At 34.4% G+C, this 22188-nt stretch overlaps 1 protein-coding gene across 1 annotated transcript; it reads left to right on the top strand.

The window, feature by feature from the left end:
- Positions 1–4589: 4589 nt before the first annotated feature.
- Positions 4590–12591, top strand: LOC130047948 (uncharacterized). Its single transcript, XM_056143752.1, has 4 exons — positions 4590–4665; positions 6983–7038; positions 8212–8343; positions 10900–12591. Exons 1-4 carry the CDS (start codon positions 4598–4600, stop codon positions 11160–11162), a joined length of 519 nt encoding a protein of 172 aa, XP_055999727.1. The 5' UTR covers positions 4590–4597; the 3' UTR covers positions 11163–12591.
- Positions 12592–22188: the final 9597 nt, after the last annotated feature.

Genomic DNA, 22188 nt, shown 5'->3' with positions numbered 1-22188 from the left:
TCAATATATGTGAAACAATAATGGACTTTCAATATTTTGATATAGTCTGTTAAATTGTGATATTGATTTATTACAGTTGAAAAATCAAAGGGCCTTATAAAAGTTACTATATTCACATCAAATACAAAATAATATGTATTAGTAAATAGTTCGAAATAGTTTCAATTTAAATTTTACATAATATCTCTTATTTAGAGAATTCAGAAAATCAAGTATTTTAATAAAAAGACCAGAAGGATATGAAAAGTTAAAAGCCTATCATTATATATTTATTTGCAAGAGTTATGTATTTGCATCAAAATATCTGTATCTATGATGTAACACATGTTTCTTTTTTATGCACAAGTAACTTATTTTGGTGGGTGTATACTTATTCATGGTGGGCAGTATATACATGTAGGTATGTATGCATTTAAAAAAAACTAGAGTTCCTTGCAAAATTATGCATATAACAAAAATGTACATATTTATCATAATGCCATGCTTGTCATTTTTTCATTATAGGACTTGGACAATCTTTAATTTGCATATATATTTTAAAAACAAGCACAATATGATATCATGATATCAAATGCCTTGCAGCAAAATTATCCAGCTAGCTTGACAATTCCCAAATATTGTTTACATGAAATAGATATAGAACAATTATATTTTACTCTTACATGGTATGTGTAACACAAAAAAGGTGAATACAACTATATTTCATCATTGAATCTGTCTACATGGTCTAGCTGACATTTAATAGTGGAAACTTTGGCCCAAAGAAACTAGATAATACATTAGGTGAATAGAAAACTAATAATGTTAAATAAATTTCTTTAATGAAGCGTCTTGTTAAAAAAGATATTTAGTGTTGTACATGTATAATAGTAGTGTCATAGTGTTGAAATTGTTGGGCTGAATTTAAACTTAATTGGCAGAAAATACCTAGCATCCATCTTCCTGCATGATCGAAAAAGGCCATGGTTACCTTACGATTTTATTGTAGTCAGCTATCAATTAGTGTATTACTATTCCTTTGTAATAAAATTACTTTTTTGTTACTCGGGGGGAGGGGAGGGGGGTATTTGAATTACTGAACTGAAAAACAATACTGATACATCAATGAACCTCGCCTATTTACATGAAGTGTTAATATTGGGGCCTAAGGAAGCTGAGTGACAATTCATATTCTTTTTGTTGTTCAACACATTCATGCTGGCATAGAATTGCAGCATACTGTCATGAATGAATCAACTTTCACATCTTACGCTAGGCCTATAACTCATTGAAAAATAACCTTTGTTTAAATCATAATTCTAAACTCATTTTTATGAAATCTAAAACATTTATCAAAAAATATTTGATCTGGACATAAATTCTATTCATGATTTCAAAAACTTTTAGCAAGATTAGATGCAGAAAACATGCATGATTAATGAAATTTATCATTCCATTTCCTTATATTCCTTTGTAAGAGTGGAACACAATCATATAATATGTGTATGGCTGCAATGTTCTGGGGAAAAAATAAGACACTGAAACAAGATACTGGAGATATTTGTGCTGTTAATGGTGTAAAGGTTACTATGAATTGAATCTTAATAAGTGGATGAAAATGATTTCAAAATCAATTATATAGTAAAATAAATAAAAGTTGACCCATTTATGGCATTATGCTGTATATTTTGCACAAAGTGAAAATAAATCAAAGCATGTCACTGGGTTTGTATAATTTGTATGTGGTGGTAGATTTTTATAGTGTCCTGTCTCTGTTTTCTGTACTGCAAACATCAACTATTAAAGGAAGAAAAAATCTCACTTATCAATTTATGTAAAACCAAAGATCCACCACTGATCTATTGTGTATATCCTAGCTTTATATGACCCCTCCTCCAACGGATATTTAAATTTATAGAGATGTATATTAAAACTTGACAAATACTTTAACATATTCATACTCAGATGCTTGTATCATACACTTTGTATGTTTGGCTAAATAATTTAGGTTGATCTAGATCTTCAAAGTCTATGAACAATCAGCTGACATTGACAATTTAATAAGGGCCGGTGAATTCATACCCTATTTCAATATTGTTTTCAAGCATCGATTTTCATGGAATTTTTGGGAAGATTTGCACTTGAACAATTTTGTTTTCTTCTTATTTGACGTACGTGCGTACTCGGCATTAATTTATTAACCTGTTAACAGTGATTGACAAACCTGAACACATGTCTTGCGTCTGCGATTGCAAATATAGATGATCCAGCGTCTGGTGTCTTGGTGAGGCAGTTTTCCATCGTCTTCTGTGGGTCAAAAAACCTTGATGTAACGCTGGATCGCTTTAGCTGACTGAAATCCGCGTTTCCCCCGCATTTCAATGTTTCAAAAGTCTCACTATGTTTACATTGCCAAAAAGTAATTAAAGTCGTAAAATTTACGCGATTTGTTTTTATTTCGAATATAATAATATTTTTGTCATAGTTTATGTAAAATATATATATAGAATTAATTGCATTGTAGATATTATCGAACATACACTCAGAATCAAATAGGAGATGCGAACGACATAGGATATATTTACGTCATTCGGAGTTGCGCGGTAATTTCAAAATCGCCAGTCCCGTACATCCTTAAGTCATGCCTCTGTTTGGCATATGTTGGTTTATGGTATGGATTCACATTCTATGTGGGAATAAAGATCGTAAAACATTTCTAAATCCATTTCCTGCACATGATATGATTGACAGAACAATGTCATTATCATTTAGATAAAAACCGGTCGTGGTAGCTCAGTGGTTAGAGCGTTCGCTACGTAGACGGGAGGTCGTGAATTCGAGCCCCGCTCGTGTCATGGCCGCGTCATACCGCTAGAATAGGTAGTGATTGATCCTTCGCCAAACGCTTGACATGCAGAAGTATATTGATAATTAAGATATGTATATGTTAGATAAAAATGGCACTGTTATGGTAGGAGATGTGTTCGAAAAGAGTAAATGTACTTTGAACATTCCTCCATTTAGTTATACTTGTCCACAATTTTCAACAGGTGAATTGCTTGAAACATAGGAAATAACGTCTTAAAGCATTCTTGTAGAGAGGAGTATAGATGGAGTTTAAAAGTTCCATATTTTGAATGATATATGACTGTGAAATTGCAAGCTTTAGTCACTAAATTGTTTTAGTCGATTTGGTGGCGAACAAATCTTGATGTGCCATTCCCCATTTATTTACATGGGTGTATTTGTTGTATAAAGTACTGCATTAATTTATCTCGGACTGATGGATGTGATACATTGTAATTCAAAAAGATCTCACATTAATCATTCTGATTGAATTGATAATTTTATCACCACTTGTATTTTAATTGTTAATCGGAAGTAACATAGATTTTACATAGTATTACATAAAACTCGATAAGGTATTGAATGTGAAATCCGTAGGGATTCCTTGGTAATGGGGAAACAATTTTTATGCTTCGTTTAAATAACCAGTACACAACTCTACATAACTATGCTTTGTACATCTTTTACATGTTCCTCGTCTATGTATTTTTATAAACCATGTTTTCCTATATTGAAAGTGAGCTCCCAGTTGGTCTATGATTGACAAATGAATAGTCTGTAGAAACCATTTGTCAGCATTTGAAACTGTGCTTCAATGACATTGATACTTGTTTTTACATTTTAGTTACAGATTCTTTTAAAACCTTGATTAAATTATTGGCTGTGCATGTTCGTCATTGCATGATGTAGCATTTCTATTTTGTACAATAACAAACAAGATGTGTGATTATTTAAATCAAACATTCTTACAATTAACTCTATTTTCTCTCAAAAATGCATAAAAAATAAAAAAGATTGATGAAATTTCAACGACGCTGTCAGACTTTTTCTTTTATAAAGCAATGCGTTCAAATGATACATTGTAAACGTAATGTCAGAGCTTCAGATATTTGTGGGATTGGGATTATTTGCAGAAATATGCATTATGAAGTGTATCAAATTCAAAAATATGAGAACAATTCTATGTACTTCTGTTTCATACTTAGATATTTTATTCAAAGTAGACATTAACGGCAAACTGACAACTCAACTGTGTGACAAACGGGATGTTTTCAGCTTCTCCATCGTCAACTTCACATATTTATGTAGCAATATTCAATTATCACCTGTATATGGTGTTTATATATCTCAACTGATTCGATATGCAAGAGCTTGTTATCTTGATGGTCAGGTTTTAAATCGAAGCAGGCTTCTGACAAACACGTTGATAGTGCAGGGGTTCCAACAATATCATTCAAAGTCAGCGTTTCAGAAATTCTACGGTCGTTATACATTTAACGATCTAGTTTGCCAATACAGCCTATCATTGGGTTAAATGCTGTCTGGCGTTTTTCATATCGATTGTTAGGCCGTTCTTGTCACACTGATTTTGACTACCTAGAACTCCATTTACCTGATCAAAATATAGTGATTTTAAAGAAATTAGTGGCATGATAAATAAACCCCTATTCCACCAACATCAGTGTATTCACAGAATTCATAATTTTAACATCAATAGAGAGATTGCAGTTTCCTTGTTCCTTGTTTTATTCCGTGTTAAATAAATTTGACCATGGAGTCGATTAAATTATCAGTCATGTATCTAATGGTCTTCTCAGTTAGGGAGACGTTTCAAAACATGTAAGTAATTACTTGTAATGAAAATCTTCATATTCATATTCGTGGCGGATTTATTAAGGAATATTTGGTACGTTGCTTCTTTTAAATGCGCCCGTATTACTGCCGAATATATTCTTCTTTTTGAAACATGCAAACATTTCATTATACATTATGCAAGTGTTTTTGTTAGAGTTGCGATAATGTATTGACCAAATGGATATGAAGTAAATATTTGTATATAGCTTTGACTTTTTACCTCTGAATTGAGATTTGATCTGGACATTAAAGTTAAAATTCAACAAAGAACACTCTCTTGTCTAGATGAAAACGTTAAATTTCACTCTTTAATCCAATGATATAAGTCTGACAAAAATAATTGATGCTCACAAGCTTAATTGTCGTTTTTGAAAATCTTATGTAATATGAAAATTGATTTTCATTAAGATATGGCAAACACGCGGGTACGTTAAGGCAGGTTATGAAATTTTTTACTGTGATAAAATCCGCGAAACAATGTGACGTCATAATTGAAATAAGTATATCACTAAATATATATTAAATTCCGATTTTATTTTTTAATTAAGTTTTATTTATGCATAAATTAAACCATACAGCTACTAAGATCCAACGAAATTCGAAATGCTATACTTCTGTTGTGTAATTTCTGTCTGATCGATATGAAAGTAAACTGATGACGTCATGACTATACATTGAGTGACGTTGACACATGCAAGGAATTTGTTTATGTGTGCCATGCAAATATCGACAAAATGTAGAGTATTTGAAATATATGACATGGGATATATGGAATATATATGTGAAACGCTGAGCATTTATTGATATTCAGGAGGTATGTTGATATCATTCATTGACAACTTTGTTTAACGGAGAAAACATTCCATTAAGCATGTCGATCCGCATTTCCTCTGTCACAGACTGAAATAAAACTGTAAAAGTAGCACATTAGCCCGCATACTTTTAGAGACTTTTTATACACTGTTTGAAAGGTCATAAACTAATATACAAGACAATTACTGATAGAATCCTCTGTTAAGAAAACTTTTAAAGAAAACTACATAGCATCATGCAAAATTTAAAACATGAGCTAGATGGTTTCGTGTTTAAATGTTCAATAATTATTTCTTATTGAAAGTGGTAGGATTCTATCAGTAATTCCGATATACTATGGGCATTTTACCGTCATTATCGCCAGTTAGACCAATATTTGAATCTTGGGATAATGTGTTACTTTTACATTTTCTATTAAGGTACCTTCATGATCTATTTATAACAGTCATGCAATGACGTCATACGGGAGCGGATGTTTGTCATGGTGTTATGATACAAGATGTTCTCATGTAAACAACCAAAATAGTTTTTAAGAGTTAGTAGCCCCTTCTCTCTATGTAAGACAGATTTTAAAAATTATGCAGTTTACGTGCATAAATGAAGCATGACCTGCCTTAACATATCCGCGCAGTATATTAACTCCTTTCTTGACTGTTGCTGAGGTTAAATGTGTTGTTATACAGCTTAGTATAAATGAATAGATTGAATTTCATAACAATAACCTCTTTAATCAAGAACATTAAAACAGGTTTTCGCAACATATTTTTTCATAATTCTCTTGTCAATTGTTTGATCCGGGTTAGAATAGATCCTCAGTACTCCTTGCTTGTACCGTGTCACAGCCGGTGTGGCACAAATAAGATCCCACCTTGTTCAAACGTCACAAGCGCCGATCATAAACCTAAATTTTGCAGCCCTTCATCTGCAATGGTGACGTATCCATATGAGTAGGGGGGGGGGAACCCTGACCAACCGATTGACATTTACTTGTGCATGATCATGCTAAACCTCTCCATCTCTCCTTCCTCCACAAATGTGTGCGATCACGTGCTACTCTGTTATGTTCTAATCTATAAATAAGAGTCGAGCCTGTGACTTGTGCGTGTTCAAGCTGACTGTTTTCCTTAGCCTCCAGTTTTACATCGCTTTTATATTTTCTACGTGGATTTCAGGGTCAACGGAAATAGAGAAATTCAAAGACTTCTTAAGAAGTGTAACACTTTCAAAATCAATATACTTAACAGAGAAATTCATTAATTTCATTAGGAGTGTAATATTGCAGATTATACAATTTCGGAATCTGTAATGACATGTAAATGTGACGTCGTTAGTATAGTGCATGTAAAAAAAAACCCAGCTACATTTATTACCAAGTGTTGAACAAGTTGCTATCACATATCATATATCTGTGTATTATCCACCTTAGAGTATGCATTATATTATATCCATCTTTGCCATTAACTAATCTAATTTTGATTACGAATGACAGAACACCAGGATGTTATGAGGGGTACTACAGAAATGAGACAAGTGGGACATGCATCGGTGAGTAACCAGGTAGTACTGAAACTAGGGAAGAGTTGATGCTTTGTAACTAGATGTGATAAGAGAGTATCATTTTTACAACTATGGAAATGTTAGTAATGTTTTTTATTTGTTTATATGTCTTTTTACGTCTCCTCGAGAAGTAACGCTTGTGCGGAGTCGTAACCAGCTGTAGGTGAAACGGCTACAAATTTTGATCCGTGCAGAGCACATTGAGATTTCTCATTCGTGTCAATACATACATGACACGAGACCTCCATTTGTGGGGTTATATCCGGAATATAATCATTGCCTTTCACGGGTGTTTGATGAAGGAACAGTCACCACCTATGTTAAACGTCATACGTTTGATGAAAATCAAAACCGTGCCGTCCTGTTGCGAAACAAGCGCCCTCATTACTGGGTTATTACGACCAGTCGTGGGGAATGTCCTGATGGATACGAACATAATTTCAGAATATGTTTTGTTATTTCAAATATGTTATACAGTTCACTGTCTAAAACTACACAATATGTAAACAAATAATCCATTATTTAAATATCTTTAACTTATAAACCAATATTGATCGGGGAGAAAAGACTCTCACAAAGTGGATATGTTTTTAATCTTAAAAATGTTTAAATTGTTTATATGTTTTACGTGTCTTTGAGAAGTATCGCTTGTGCAGAGTAGTAACCAGTTGTAGGTGAATGGTTACAAATTTTGACCCATGCAGAGCCCATTGAGGTTCCTTATTCGTGTCAATACATACTTGACACGGGACCTCCATTTGTGAAGTCATATAAGAAAAACCCGTTGACTTTCACTTCTAATGCCGGGAGCTTTGTGAAAGAACAGTCGCCACCTATGTTAAACGTCCAGTTGTGAAACAAGCACCGGTACAACTAGGTTACTAAGACCAGTCGTGGGGAATGTCCTTGATGATATGAATATTAATTTCAGAATATGTTTTGTTATTTCGAATATGATGTAAATCTCACTGTCTAAAAGTTCATTTCATCAACTGCAATGATACCAATATACCAAACAATATATAAACAAATAATCCAATGTTTAAATTTATTTAACTTATAGATCAGTAGTGATCAAAAAAAAAGAAAGAATGGCTCTCATTAAGTGAATATTTCTTATGTTAAGAATGTGTGTAAAGTGTTCAATGTTTGCTTTGACAGAATGCCCCCCAGAATACACAAGCCCAAATTGTTCCGTACCCTGTGAAGATGGATTATACGGAAAATATTGTCAACATAAGTGTCCTTCTTCCTGCTCAAACTGTAGAGTTATCGATGGAAGTTGCCCCAAAGGTTTGTTAGTTATAGGAATTATATTAAATGTTGCGAGACAAAACCAAAAGCATAATCGACGACAATGGCAGTATATGATAATGCATATCTAGTTTGCCTTAATTTCATAAACACGTTCTATTAACTTTTCTGGAAATGCAAATTATCTAATCATCCAATTGTGCTTCATTTGATAAATGTAGAAAACAATGTTAGTGCGTGACAATTTTATTCATCAATGTTTTCCGAATATTACATAATCACAAAGATGCACATATTATTACAAGCATCACACAGACAAACAAGGGTTTGGATGATGTACAATAAGGTACATCATGCATTATGGGAGACATCTGTTCTGTTTTACGCATACATCTTTGATTGATTGATGGTTTTACGTTCCTTCGAGAATATTGAAACATGTGCTTACAACTTTGTGGTCCCCAAACTGACGTTACATGAAAAAAAAATATGAAAATAACAAACAGTGATCAATTGCATAAATTCTATAAAGAATATAAAATTACGAAAGAGCAAACACGGACCCCTGGACACAGCAGAGGGGGCCTATATAGTGTATTTTGATCAGGTAAATGAAGTAATATGTAGTTAAAATTGGTATGTAAAGAACGGTATAACAATTTGTATGACTAATTTCATGTAGCACATCATTCGATCTAAGACGGGGTGTATTTGTGAGTTTGAACGATACAATTACCATAAATTTAAGAAATGTTGACTTTAAACACGGCTGTTGAAACTTCTGTCAGATCAACTTACTTGTCGGTAGCGTACTTTGATTTAAAAGCTGATGACACTCAACCCATGCTCGTGCAGTTGAGAGAAATAGACATCATATGTCGTTGATAATGGTATATTGCTACATACTCGTAAATATGATGTAAGGTTAATTGTATTAAAAGTACGATCTGGAAATGTATTAAAACATCTACAGTATTCAGGAAAATATGACATTTTTTTCATTTGTGAAGAATAATTGATACCGGTCGACAGGGGATGCTTACTCCTCCTATGCACCTGATCCCATCGCTGCTGTGTCAAGGGGTCCGTGTTTTCCAACTCATCTACTTTGTATTTCTTATACGAGTTATGAAATTGATCACTGTTCGTTATCTTCACTCTCATGTTAAAGATTATAATTGAATTGTATGACAGGTATGAACATTGTGATTTCGTCAGTTGTAAAGTTTCCGATGTGATTTAGCAGATGTAGAGGATTAAGAATTTAAAAAGCAAAGTTTATCTTACCTACACAATTATTAAAATGATGACTGATATTCACCCTCCTATTTTTAATGTACCAGTCTCTCTATCCATGACAAAGAGAAGATTTGAAGATGATATACGATTTGATATCCGATTTTTGCATGACCACTCTAAATTGTAAATTCATAGTTTGAACATTTGCCCAAGTTATATGTTTGAAAACAAAATGTAACCAATGAAAGGCGACGATAACGAACAGTGATCAATCTCATAAATCCTATAGGCAATACAAAATAGATTGTTGGGCAAACACGGACCCCAGGACACACCAGAGGTGGGACAGGGTACCTAGGAGGAGTAAGAATTCCCTGTTGACCGGTTCCACCCGCCGTGAGCCCTATCTCTTGATCAGGTAAACGGAGTTATCCGTAGTCAAAATCAGTGTGCCAAGAACGGCCTAATAATCGGTATGAAACGCGTCAGACAACATTTGACCCAATGATAGGTTGTATTGATGTTTCTTAACATCAAAGGATAAAACTTTAAGAATGATTACTAATGTTGGGATTTAATGAAGGCAATGGGTGGATAGGTCGTCCCTAAAATACGTATGTTGAATACGGATTACTCAATTAACCCCATTAAGATATAGGGTTAACAGCGGGTATAACCGGTTGACAGGGTATGTTTACTCTTCCTAAGCACCTGATCCCACCGTTGGTGTGTCAGCGTTTGCGCTACTTTTAATTTTGTATTCTTTATAGGTTTTATGAGATTGATTATTTTTCGTTATTTTTAATTTTTAATTTTTCATGCCTGTATTCTTGGTGGTATATAACAAGCTGTCCCACATGAATAGTCTACAGTTCAGAACCGCATTTTCCCAAATAATAGAATGTCATTCATTGAAATTTTGAAAAACGTAGATGTCCTAATGATAGAATGTCATATATCAAAGTATCGAAGAATTTGAAATTAGGAAACTATTTTCAAACTTATCAGTAGGTTAACATCAATTTTATACAATTTCCACAATATTCTCAATATTTAAATATGCTACAACATTATATGATAGCAAAATGCAAAGTGCAGTATATAACAGTATTTAAAGTTCGAAGAATTATCTGGGATTAATATACATAAAGTGCTATTAATGTATGTTGGTGATTTCACGATTGAACAACATTTGGATAAAAGTGGTTTTAATTGCGCATAAAACGTTATCCTTTTAAGAATGTATGCGTGTGCCTCACACATACATTGTTTTTAAAACAAAGGTATCTGTAATGTAAAAGTGTCTATCTGAAATTAATACTCATGATATGTAGATCAATGTTTCATTCTTTTCAGACATGACCAACACAACAGATGCAGGCGACGTTAATGAAAGCAATCATATAATCCAAAACCTGAACAAATCAGTATTTTACATTATGACTACGTTCGGCTGTGTGACAGTGGTGGCTTTATTACTTCTACTGATGTTCTACATTTATAAGTTGGCTACACAACCTCTACCACAGAACTTCACTTTTACGGTGCATGATCCTGAGAGTGAAGCTGAGCGAAATATCGTAAATCCCGCTTGCGGTTCGATTTACGAAAATATTTAATAACGCTAAAGGACATTTTTCAAATGGCATATACATGTATTTTGATGAGAATTAGCTAAAAGTATCGTGTCATAACGAGGACTCTAAGTTTGAAATATAATCAAATGAAAACAAATATGATATTGATGAAGAAGTAGAATTAACCCTGGTCCTGTATATTTGGTTGAGGATCCCCGGAATAAAATCTGTTTGAGTGCAAATATTTTATAAGAACATAGATAGGGAGTCCCTCATTTTGATTTGAAGGAATTTCACATCGCTAATGCATTTTTTTTAAATAGTTTATAACAAGAGGTCCTGGTGTGAAAGTTGTGAAATTCACAGGTGATAACGAGATGAACAATTTTAATTATTTTGACATATATACAACAATAACTTATTTTTACTTTACAAGATATTCAAGATTTTATAATTTCTTTCTTTTGTTTTTGTTACTTGGTATTTTGTAATAAGATGATGGGTAGAACCTTAACGTCAGTGACGACTGTATTCCTACTGGTAACAGTAAAATACACATCTTATTTTAAGATCATTGACGTATTAAAGTATTGATTGTCGAATTGTCGCGACGAGATGTAGGTTGAATTTAGATGAAGACGTGCGTTTCGTCATATGGTCTTCAAACACTTAATCGGTGTAATCTCGTTCTCTCAGAAATAAAATTTTGTATCAAACATACTTAACAAATTGGCATCATATCAATCGTTATGCCGTTCCTGGCACACTGCTTTTGACTACGGATAACTCCGTTTACCTGATCAGGATATAGTTCTCATGGCGGGTGTGCCAGGTCGACAGGGGATGCTTACTCCTCATAGACACATGATCCCACCTCTGGTGTGTCCAGGAGTATGTGTTTGCCCAACTATCCATTTTTTATTGCTTATAGGAGTTATGAGGTTTATCACTGTTTGTTATCTTCACCTTCCATCCATTCATTATTCTTTTTCAATTGCCTACATGATTTCTTTGAAAAAGTAAAGAAAACAAACAGTGATCAATGTCATAAATTATATAACGGATACAAAATATAGAGTGGGTCAAACACGGACCAATGGAAACTCAACAGGCGGGTAATGTATGTAGGCGGAGTAAGCATTTTATGTTGATGTGTAACACCCGTCTTGGATCTTATATCTTGATCAGCTAAATGGAGCAATCCGTAGTCAAACTCAGCATGCAAAGAACGGTTTAACAATTAGTATGATACACATCAGACATCATTTCAGTTAATAGCGGGTTATATTCGCAAATTCTTGTTCTTATAACGGCCAAACGATTTGTGGAAATTTACCACCAACACTAACTTATTTATTATTTGCCTGTATCAATTAAAAAAATATTAATCGCAAAACATGTTCTTTCGTATCGAATCAATTGAGAAACATAAACACCATATGCATGTGTTGATTGAATATTTCTTCATAGATGTGGGAAGTTGATGATGGGGAAGTTGAAGTCAGCACGTTTATCATAAAGTTCAGTGTCATGTGTGGAAAACTGAGGTATCTATTTCTCTTCAATAGATCATGTGATATTCCGGGTGTGACCGGTCGACAGGGGATTTTTACTCCTCCTCGGCACCTGATTCCACCTCTAGTGTATCCTTGGGTCCGTGTTGACCCAACTCTCTATTTTGTAGGGGCGTGGCTGATCAACAAGGGATGCTCCGTTTACCTGATCCGGATATAGTTCTCACGGCGGGTGTGACCGTTCGACAGGGGATGCTTACTCCTCCTGGGCACCTGATCCCACCTCTGGTGTGTCCAGGGGTCTGTGTTTCCCCAACTATCTATTTCATGTTACTTATAGGAGTTACGTTATCGATTGCTGTTGGTTATCTTCATTTTTCCCCGCCATGAATCCTATATCTTGATAAGATAAACAGAGAAACCCGCAGTCACAGTCAGTGTGTAAAGAACAGCCTAACAATTGGTATGAAATACATCAGATAGTATTTTTAACAGAATGGTTTGAAATCATAACTGTAAACTTTACATTTAGGAAGTCAAAAGCCGTGTATGAAAGGTAACGAACAGTGATCAATCCCATAACTCCTACAAAGAATATAAAATAGATTGTTTTGCAAACACGGAGCCCTGGACACATCAGAGGTGGGATCAAGTGTCTAGGAGGAGTGATCATCTCCTGTCGACCGGGTACACCCGCTGTAAGCCCTATATCCTAATCAGGTAAACGGAGGTATCCGTAGTCACAATCAGTGTGCTAACAACGGCTTAACAATCGTTATGAAACATATCAGACAGCATTTGACCCTATGGTAGGTTGTATTGACGAACTAGATCGTTATAACGACCATAGAATTTGCGAAATGCTGACTTCAATTGAGACTGTTTAAACGACTGTACCATCAACTTATTTGTCAGCAGTTTACCTCGATTTAAAAACTGATTATACGCAGACCAAGCTCTTGCGTATCGAATCAGTTGAGGAAAATAAACACCATATGCAGGTGATAATGGAATATTGCTACATCAATTTGGGAAGTTGACGATAGATAAGCTGAAATCATCCCGTTTGTCATACAGTTGAGTTGTCTGTTTGTCGTTAACGTATAATTCTTTCATAACGACAATTTAAACTCTATGCAATTTCAATCTTGAATCAGTGTCGGGGGTCACTGGGTCACTATTAAGCACCCAATGGGTCCAGGGGAGGAAGCCCCCGGGAGTCCTTGATTTTAGAGATTGTATATGAATTATGTCAACTATGTAGTAATTTTTACTATTTTCTGTCATTTGTAATAAGGTGAAATTAAAAACACTTACGCATATTATAATGGTTTTGGGAAAACTTAAGTTCTCCTAACAAAAGTAATTCAATAAATCAAAAGATTTTGTCATTTATTTCCCCGAGAGAGGAAACAGGCTTATTTTATCATTTCCATTTTCTAAACAAGAGACCATAATTTACCTTAAATTTGAAAATTTTAGGAGGTACGCAACCCCCCCCCCCCTTCTTAAATCCGCCACTGTGTATTCCATGTGGTTAGCTTGTGATGGGCTTTTAAAAGATAACTGAAATAGACGGAATATACATGTTTGTTTCTGTTTATATCGTACTGTTTACAATGTTGTGAGACAGTTCATGTCAATAATTCTAACTTTAGTTGATATATGTTATCATCACTATGGATGTCTAAACGTAAATTTGTACCAGAAAGTGAATTGATATCCAATTGTAATCCCACCCCCGGTATGTTCAAGCGTCCGTGTTCACCCTTTTCTTAATTTTGTATTATTTATAGGGGTTATAAGATTTATCACTATCAGTTAATTATAGATGTATGCTGATAACACACTCTCAAATGATCATGAGATTGTCGCATTGCATATACGAATGATTTCCCATAGATAATCATTTTACAGCTGTAGTATTTTATGTTTTGGCAAGGAAACTAAACAAATGTAAATGTCGAACTTTGTCATAATCACGGTGACCATTACCAGGAACCTCTATTGCAGAGAGAATGATGTGAAATGAAACAGGTGAAGTTACGTATAAAAACAGTATAAAAAGTGCACCAACTGAATTTTTACATCCAGTCCAATAAACCCTTATTCCACCAACATCAGTATTTTCAGAAAATTTATAATTTGACATCAATAGAGAGATCGTGGTTTCCTTGTTCCGTGTTTTATTCCTTGTTAAATAAATGTGGCCATGGAGTTGATTAAATCATCAGTCATGTATCTAATGTTCTTCTCAGCTAGGAAATCGTTTCAAAACATGTAAGTAATTACTTGTAATGAATATCTTCATTAATTTTGAAATGAGGCGCTCAAAAACTGATAATGGTGGTGGATTGATTAGGGAATAGCTGTTAGGGTCCTACTTAATGCGCCCGTATAACTATAGAATATCTTCTTCATCTTGAACCATGGAATTATTTCATTATAATTCCTATTGCTAGAGTTATAATGACATATTAGCCTAATGGATATCAATTAAACACTTGTATATAGCTGTAATCTTTTACCTCTGAATCAAGAGTCCCTGTATTTGATCTGGACTTCAAAGTTCAAATTCAACAGGGAACACAATCTCTCCGTGTACAAGCCGATGCCCGTATATATACATGTATTGGAGTCATGAAAAATGGTAGCTCAATTCATCGGTAAGGATTTTATAATCACGATTTCAAATTATTGATTATTCAATTGTGTCATTTCACGATAATTATCAGTATTCAGTAAAGTATTCTGAATTTCCGGCACTGTAGTTTTCTCAAAAGCAAGCTTATTTATAGATAAAACGGCCTGAAAGTTTTGGAGTATGATGGCCGTAACAATGTTTAACGTTTTAACAAAGACCGCAAATAATTGAATTTGATGACCGTGTGCTATCTATCGAATTTATTTGTATATTAAAATCAATTCAAATGCATTTTGAAGAGGTCAAAATAGCCTTTGTTTTGCATAATGACTACCTCGCAAAGTGAACCTGTAACGACACTTTTCATACGTGTTATTATGAAGGCTACTTTCATTTCTTGAATCCTAATTCGAAATCGGATTATACGGTTATCATAAATATTTGTTACGGTCATTGGCTTGTACACAGTGAATCTGGTCTCGATAATGACGTTTAAGTTTCACACTTGAATCCGATTATATAAGTCTGGCAACAAAATGTTGATCCTAACAAGCTTGACTATCGCTTTTCATTTCAAAAGCTTATGCATGCAACATTACAAATGAACAAATGATGCCCATTAAAATGTAACTACGTACATACATTAAATTGGATTCCATTACATTAACCTTTTTAATCAAGAACACCAGAGATTGTTTTTCACAATCCATATATAAAATGATTTCATATATCTCTTGTCAATTGTTTGATCGGGGTTAGAATAGGTCCTAGGTGCCCCTTACTTGTCGTAAGAATCTACTAAACAATATACAACTGACCAACCAATAACCACTTGTGCATGGGAAGTAACATCTCTCTCTCTCTCTCTCTCTCTCTCTCTCTCTCTCTCTCTCTCTCTCTCTCTCTCTCTTCCCTCCCCCTCCCCGTATGTGTACGTTGACGTGCTACCCTGTTAGATTTTAATATACTGGTATAAATAAAAGTCGCGTTGGTGAAAATGTACACTCATACATATTGTACATGTGCAAGCTGACTTTTCCCGATAGCACCCGGTTTAACCTCGGTTATACATTTTCTGAATGAATTTCAGAGTTCACAAAAAATAGAGGAAATCTAAGAAGATTTCATAAGTTCGTTTGTTATATATTGTTTAACGTCTCTCTCAAGAATTTTTCACTTATAGGGAGACGTCACCATAGCGGGTGAAGGGCTATAAGATTTAAGCCTGTGCGCGGCTCTTATGGCGTTTGAGCAGGGACTGAAATTTATTATGCCGCATCTGCTGTGACATAGGACCTCAGTGTTTACGGTTTATTCCATTTAGTTGCCTGTTACGACAAACACGGGGTAGTGAGGTCCTATTCTAACCCGGATTCCCACGGGATTGTAATACTTTGAAAATCAACATAGTACATAGGAAATTCAAAGATTTTATAAGAAGCTTAATATTGCGGATTTTACAAATCTGTAATCCGTAATGACAGGCCAATATGACTTCGCTAACTATATTTATTACCAAGCATTGGCCAAGAGCTGTTATTACAGATATTATATCTGTGTATTATCTATGTTGTAATATGCATTATATTTCATTATTTTTTTATTATTAAATCTCATTTTCATAACGACAGAACAGCAGGATGTCCTGATGGGTATTACAGAAATGAAACAAGTGGGATATGTAGCAGTGAGTAACAAGCTATTACTGAAACTAGCGAAGCATTGATGATTTTATAAGTAGATATGATAAGAGAATATCATCTTTATGACTATAGAATTGTTGATAATGTTTTGTCGTTTGCTTGCATGCTTTTTTACGTTTTCATCATAGGCGCTCGGGTCATGGATAATCTATACAAAGAATTATTGAGGACTTTCGAAATGTGATCGTGATATTTTTCTCCATTCCATAATGCGGATGTTTAGTTTCCTGTTACATATTGGCATTTCGATAGGTCACGCTTCACTTGAAAATATTTGATTAATCTAGAACGGTCGATATCGTTTCAGATACAATTCAATTTCCGCTATTGATAGAGCGAATTTTGAACATCTGGGTAGAAAGTTGTTGGAAATAATATAGATGGGTGAAGTTCGGTCGTAGGTGGTTCTGAATGAAATTGTTGGATTTTTTTTATTTGAACACGTCTCTAATTTTCGGTTTCTTAGTGAATTAGTTCTCGTGGGCCCGGAAGAGGACTAGGTACATGTAGTTGCAAGCCTTGTTTCTCTTTAGTATACGGTGGGTGAACATGAAGTCAATTTTTAAATTTCTACGAAATTATTTTTACAGCATACTACTATATATTATGCAATATAGATTACAAACAACTAAACATCCGCATCATGGAGTCGAGAAAAATGTAACAATCATAGTTCGAATTTCCTCCAATGCTTTATAGTCTTTATTTACATTATACATGACCTGGGCGCCTGCGGTTTCATTTGAGCAGAGACGTCACCAGCTATACGTGAAATAAATTTTGACCCATGCATAGCACATTGAAGTTTCTTATTCCTGCGTACACAAACTTTGGCATCGGACCTCAGCACGTTAGGTTATATCTGCAAGACACGTGGCTTTCACTTGTATGTCGAATGTTTGGTTACCAAACATTCACTACTTACGGTAAACGTCATAGGTTTGATAACAATTGAACTCAGGGCGTCCATTTGCGAAACAAATACCTAAATTACTGGGTTACTACGTGCAGTCATGGACGAGATCCTTGAAGATATTGATATCACAATATGTTTTGTTATTTCGAATATGGTATACAGTTCATTGTCTATACGTTCATTTTATTAACTGTAATGATGTCAGTCTACTAAACAAATGTAAACAAATAAATCAATGTTTAATTTAAATTAAATTTCTTTGTCTTATAGATCATTAGTATGATAGGCAAGAAAAAAGTGACTCTCACTAAATTCCCATTTTTCATGTTAAGAAACGTTCAATGTTTGTTTTTACAGTATGCCCCCCAGGATATGTAGGCTACAATTGTTCCTATCCCTGTGTAAGAGGGTTTTACGGAACGGAATGTCATCACCAGTGCCCCTCTTCCTGCTCAATCTGCAACATTATCGATGGAAGTTGTCCCGAAGGTTTGTTAATGATATGAAACATTGAATGCATGTGATACGAAAAAAAATCAAACGCATCATTGACGAGGAAAATAACAAAATCACAATACAGATAGATTGTCTTAATTGCATCAGCATATATTATTTCCTTTCCTGGAAATATAAATTATTTAATTTTGCTTCAGTTGATACACGTAGACAACCCTATTAGCATATATCGGTTTTCCTCCATGATGCATTCTGAATACGATATGATCACAAGGACACACACGGTATTCAAACTGAAAGAGTCTAAAATACATCGTGGACATGATGTTAACTGAGTTTTATCTTACATCTGACCGTGAAAAGAAAAACAACAAAATTGATAAAATATCATTTAATATTTATTGTCAAACAATGCACTGATTAATTCTTATCACCTTATCATGGTAATCATAATGGTGTGGAATGTTTGTGGAATTATTCCATTCACCCTATGCCTATCCTCATTGCTGGATAAAGAAAAAAACATCATTGTAATCATCTTTGAGCTAAAGATTAGAGAAAATACCAAAAACTCATTTCTACTCTGTATATAAAGATTACCACAGTTGTGCAAACATTGGGGAATTGTAGTTATACTTAAATACATACAAGGTGAAGATAACGAACAGTGATAAATCTCATAACTCCTACATGCAATACAAAATAGATAGTTCGGCAAACACGGACCCCTGGACACACCAGAAGTGGGATCAGGTGCCTAGGAGGAGTAAGCATCCCCTGTTGACCGGTCACACCCGCCGCGAACCCCATATCCTGATCAGGTAAACGGAGTTATCCGTAGTCAAAATCAGTGTGCCAAGAACGGCTTAACAATCGGTACGAAACACGTCAGACAGCATTTGACCCAATGCGAGGTTGTATTGACGAACTAGATCGTTATAACGACCATAGAATTTGCGAAATGCTGACTTCAATCGAGACTGTTGAAATCCCTGTACCATCAACTTGTTTGTCAGTATGCTGTCTAAACGGCACATGGTAATAATGTGAAAAATGAAATTTTGGTTCATTCTTTTTATTAGACTATGTATCAAGAACATTTTACATGAGTTTCACCAAAATCCATTTTTATGCCACTTTCCACCCCCTTCTTTTTTTACAAAATGCTTGATACTTACTGATTTTGACTCTTAAAACTTTACAAACATACAATCTTACCAATTATTTAAGTACATGGCTTCACAACAGGTTCTTCCCCGATACGTTATGATCCTGGAAAAGGATATCCAGAAAAACCGTATCATTGCATCAGCAAGATGAGCGACAACTGTGGATGAATAGTCCGAATTTCCATTTATTCAGACAAATATATTTAGCTATAAAACCTGCGACAATTTAGAATTCAGCAAATATTAACCTTTGCAAATTCATGTTCAAAATATACACAGGTACGCATGTAAATGGCATATTTCACTTGTGTCATTCATGTGGTAATTGCTTCGTCTTGTGCTTGTCCAAGTACCGCTAACATACGATAATAGTGATGGAACACGATTGTTAATAGCTTTAGTGTCGAATTGTATGCATAACTCTGTGGGCTCTCGGAATCTGAGTGGTACCTTGTACTTCTTGTTTCCAAATATGTACATTTTTTAATCAGATGAATGTTACATCATTCCGTCTGCGGAACTTAGTGTACAGCACTTCGGCTCTATACTACAGATGGTCACTGCAGTATTTATTACTATACATATTTGATACATTTCTTGGCATTAATTGGGATGGTTGGTACCATATCTACTCATCTGTTGAGGTGTACAACTCGGAATATCCTTTTCTTTTCTATTTGGGTATACTGTGTACATAGTGTTTCTTCTTTATATGTATTTGTAATCATATTGATGTAAATGTATTTTCCTTATAATATCCTTAGAGATGAAATGAAGTATGAAAAGAGTGACTCTCACTAAATTCATTTTTCACGTTAAGAAGCGTTCAATGTTTGCTTTGACAGTATGCCGCCCAGGATACATAGGGCCAAATTGTTCCGTATCCTGTGGAGAAGGGCTTTATGGAACGGAATGTCAACAGAAGTGCCCTTCTTCCTGCTCAATCTGCAACATTGTCGATGGAAGTTGTCCCAAAGGTTCGTTAGTGATACATGTTTGAAACATCGGATGTATGTGATGCGAGAAAAATCCAACCGCATCACCGACAATGAAAACAACAAATCATAATGCAGATAAAGTGTCTTAATTTCATAATCATATTCAATTTGCTTTTGTGGAAATACAAACTATTTGATTTCACTTCATTTGACGCACGCAGACAACAACAAAGAGCAAAACAGCTTTGTTTCTCGCTGCAGTCTGAAAACCAAATAATCACAAAGACACACACATTATTACAAGCGGCGCATGGTATAATACTTTCCTGTCCAGAAATGAATTTGTATAGATGGACATACTAATTTGTGTAACAATTTCTTATGCATACTTACTTTCGTATAGCTTGTTGTACTCGAACAAAGCGTTTTTGCCCATGTATCTTACCGAATGGAACACGCCGTTCGACTTTACCGCTCACTTTTTGTAAAAATCGCCCGAGCGTAACTTTTTTGGCGGGTACATGTATTTATTCCTGGTTGAGCTGCGTCAATGGTGAGATGGTAGATGTGTTACTATGTGCTATAACCTTACACATATTCGATGTGAACTACTTCAAGTAAGTTATATATGACATACTTACAAATATATACCTGTAACTTATGTATGACAGGGGTACGGATACACGGTCATGGTAAGTATATATTTTACATTTGTTGTTTATTTGCAGTATATTTCTTCTTATTTAAGAATTATGTTCATACTTGTTCATATACTGTAACTGAACTTGGCTAATACTCACCATTTTGCCTGTATGTGTGGTGACGTGAGAGTTTAGATATTTTAACCGTAAAACTCCTTATTGTTACAATATCTAGAGAGTTAGAGAGTTAATTTTAGGTATATTTTGTAATTTTCATGTGACATTTAAATTTTGCTTTCTATATATTGGTCCCTGGACATACCAGAGGTGGAATCAGGTGTCTAAGAGTAAGCATCCCCTGTTGACTGGTCACGACCACCTAGTATACTATATCTTAATCGGATAAACGAAGTAATCAGTAGTCAAAATCAGTATGTAGAGAACGGCCTAACAATTGGCATGAAACAACATACAACATTCGACTAATGAAATTGTACATGTATTTGTAAATTCGATTGTTAGAACAAACATAAAGCTGACTTTAAAAGAGGCTGTTGAAACCCCTGCAACATTAAATTATTTTTTTCAGTAGCCTATACTGTACCTCCATTTAAAAACTGATCATACACAAACCAAGTTCGTACGTATCGAATCAATCGGAAGACATAACCACCATATGCAGGTGATAATGGTATATTGGTGCATAATTATGACATATGATTAAAAGTAAATTGAGTACAATCTAAAAAATGTCAAATTTGTCTTAACATCTACGGAACATATAGAAATTGTTTACTTCATACTTAGATATTTTGTTGAATGTAAATGTTAACGTTAAACTAACAACCCTGCTTGATGACAAACTAGTATTACTAGTTTGCATTTGAAACTTGATAACATTCAATTTTCCAGTACATTAGGTTTTAATAGAAAACAGATGACAACATTCTATACTTTACTTATAATACACTTATATAAATAAAAAGCCCCCACATTTTCATGAATATTCTCTAATCGTTTGTAGCGATCTTCTATCTATTGTAGTGATAATGGAATGTGCAAACATTCAATGCCACTACAGTATACT

The sequence above is a fragment of the Ostrea edulis genome, chromosome 7, assembly GCF_947568905.1.
Source record: "Ostrea edulis chromosome 7, xbOstEdul1.1, whole genome shotgun sequence".
NCBI lineage: Eukaryota > Metazoa > Mollusca > Bivalvia > Ostreida > Ostreidae > Ostrea > Ostrea edulis.
Note: the sequence above shows the minus strand (reverse complement) of the source record. Positions and strands in the feature narration are given on the sequence as shown.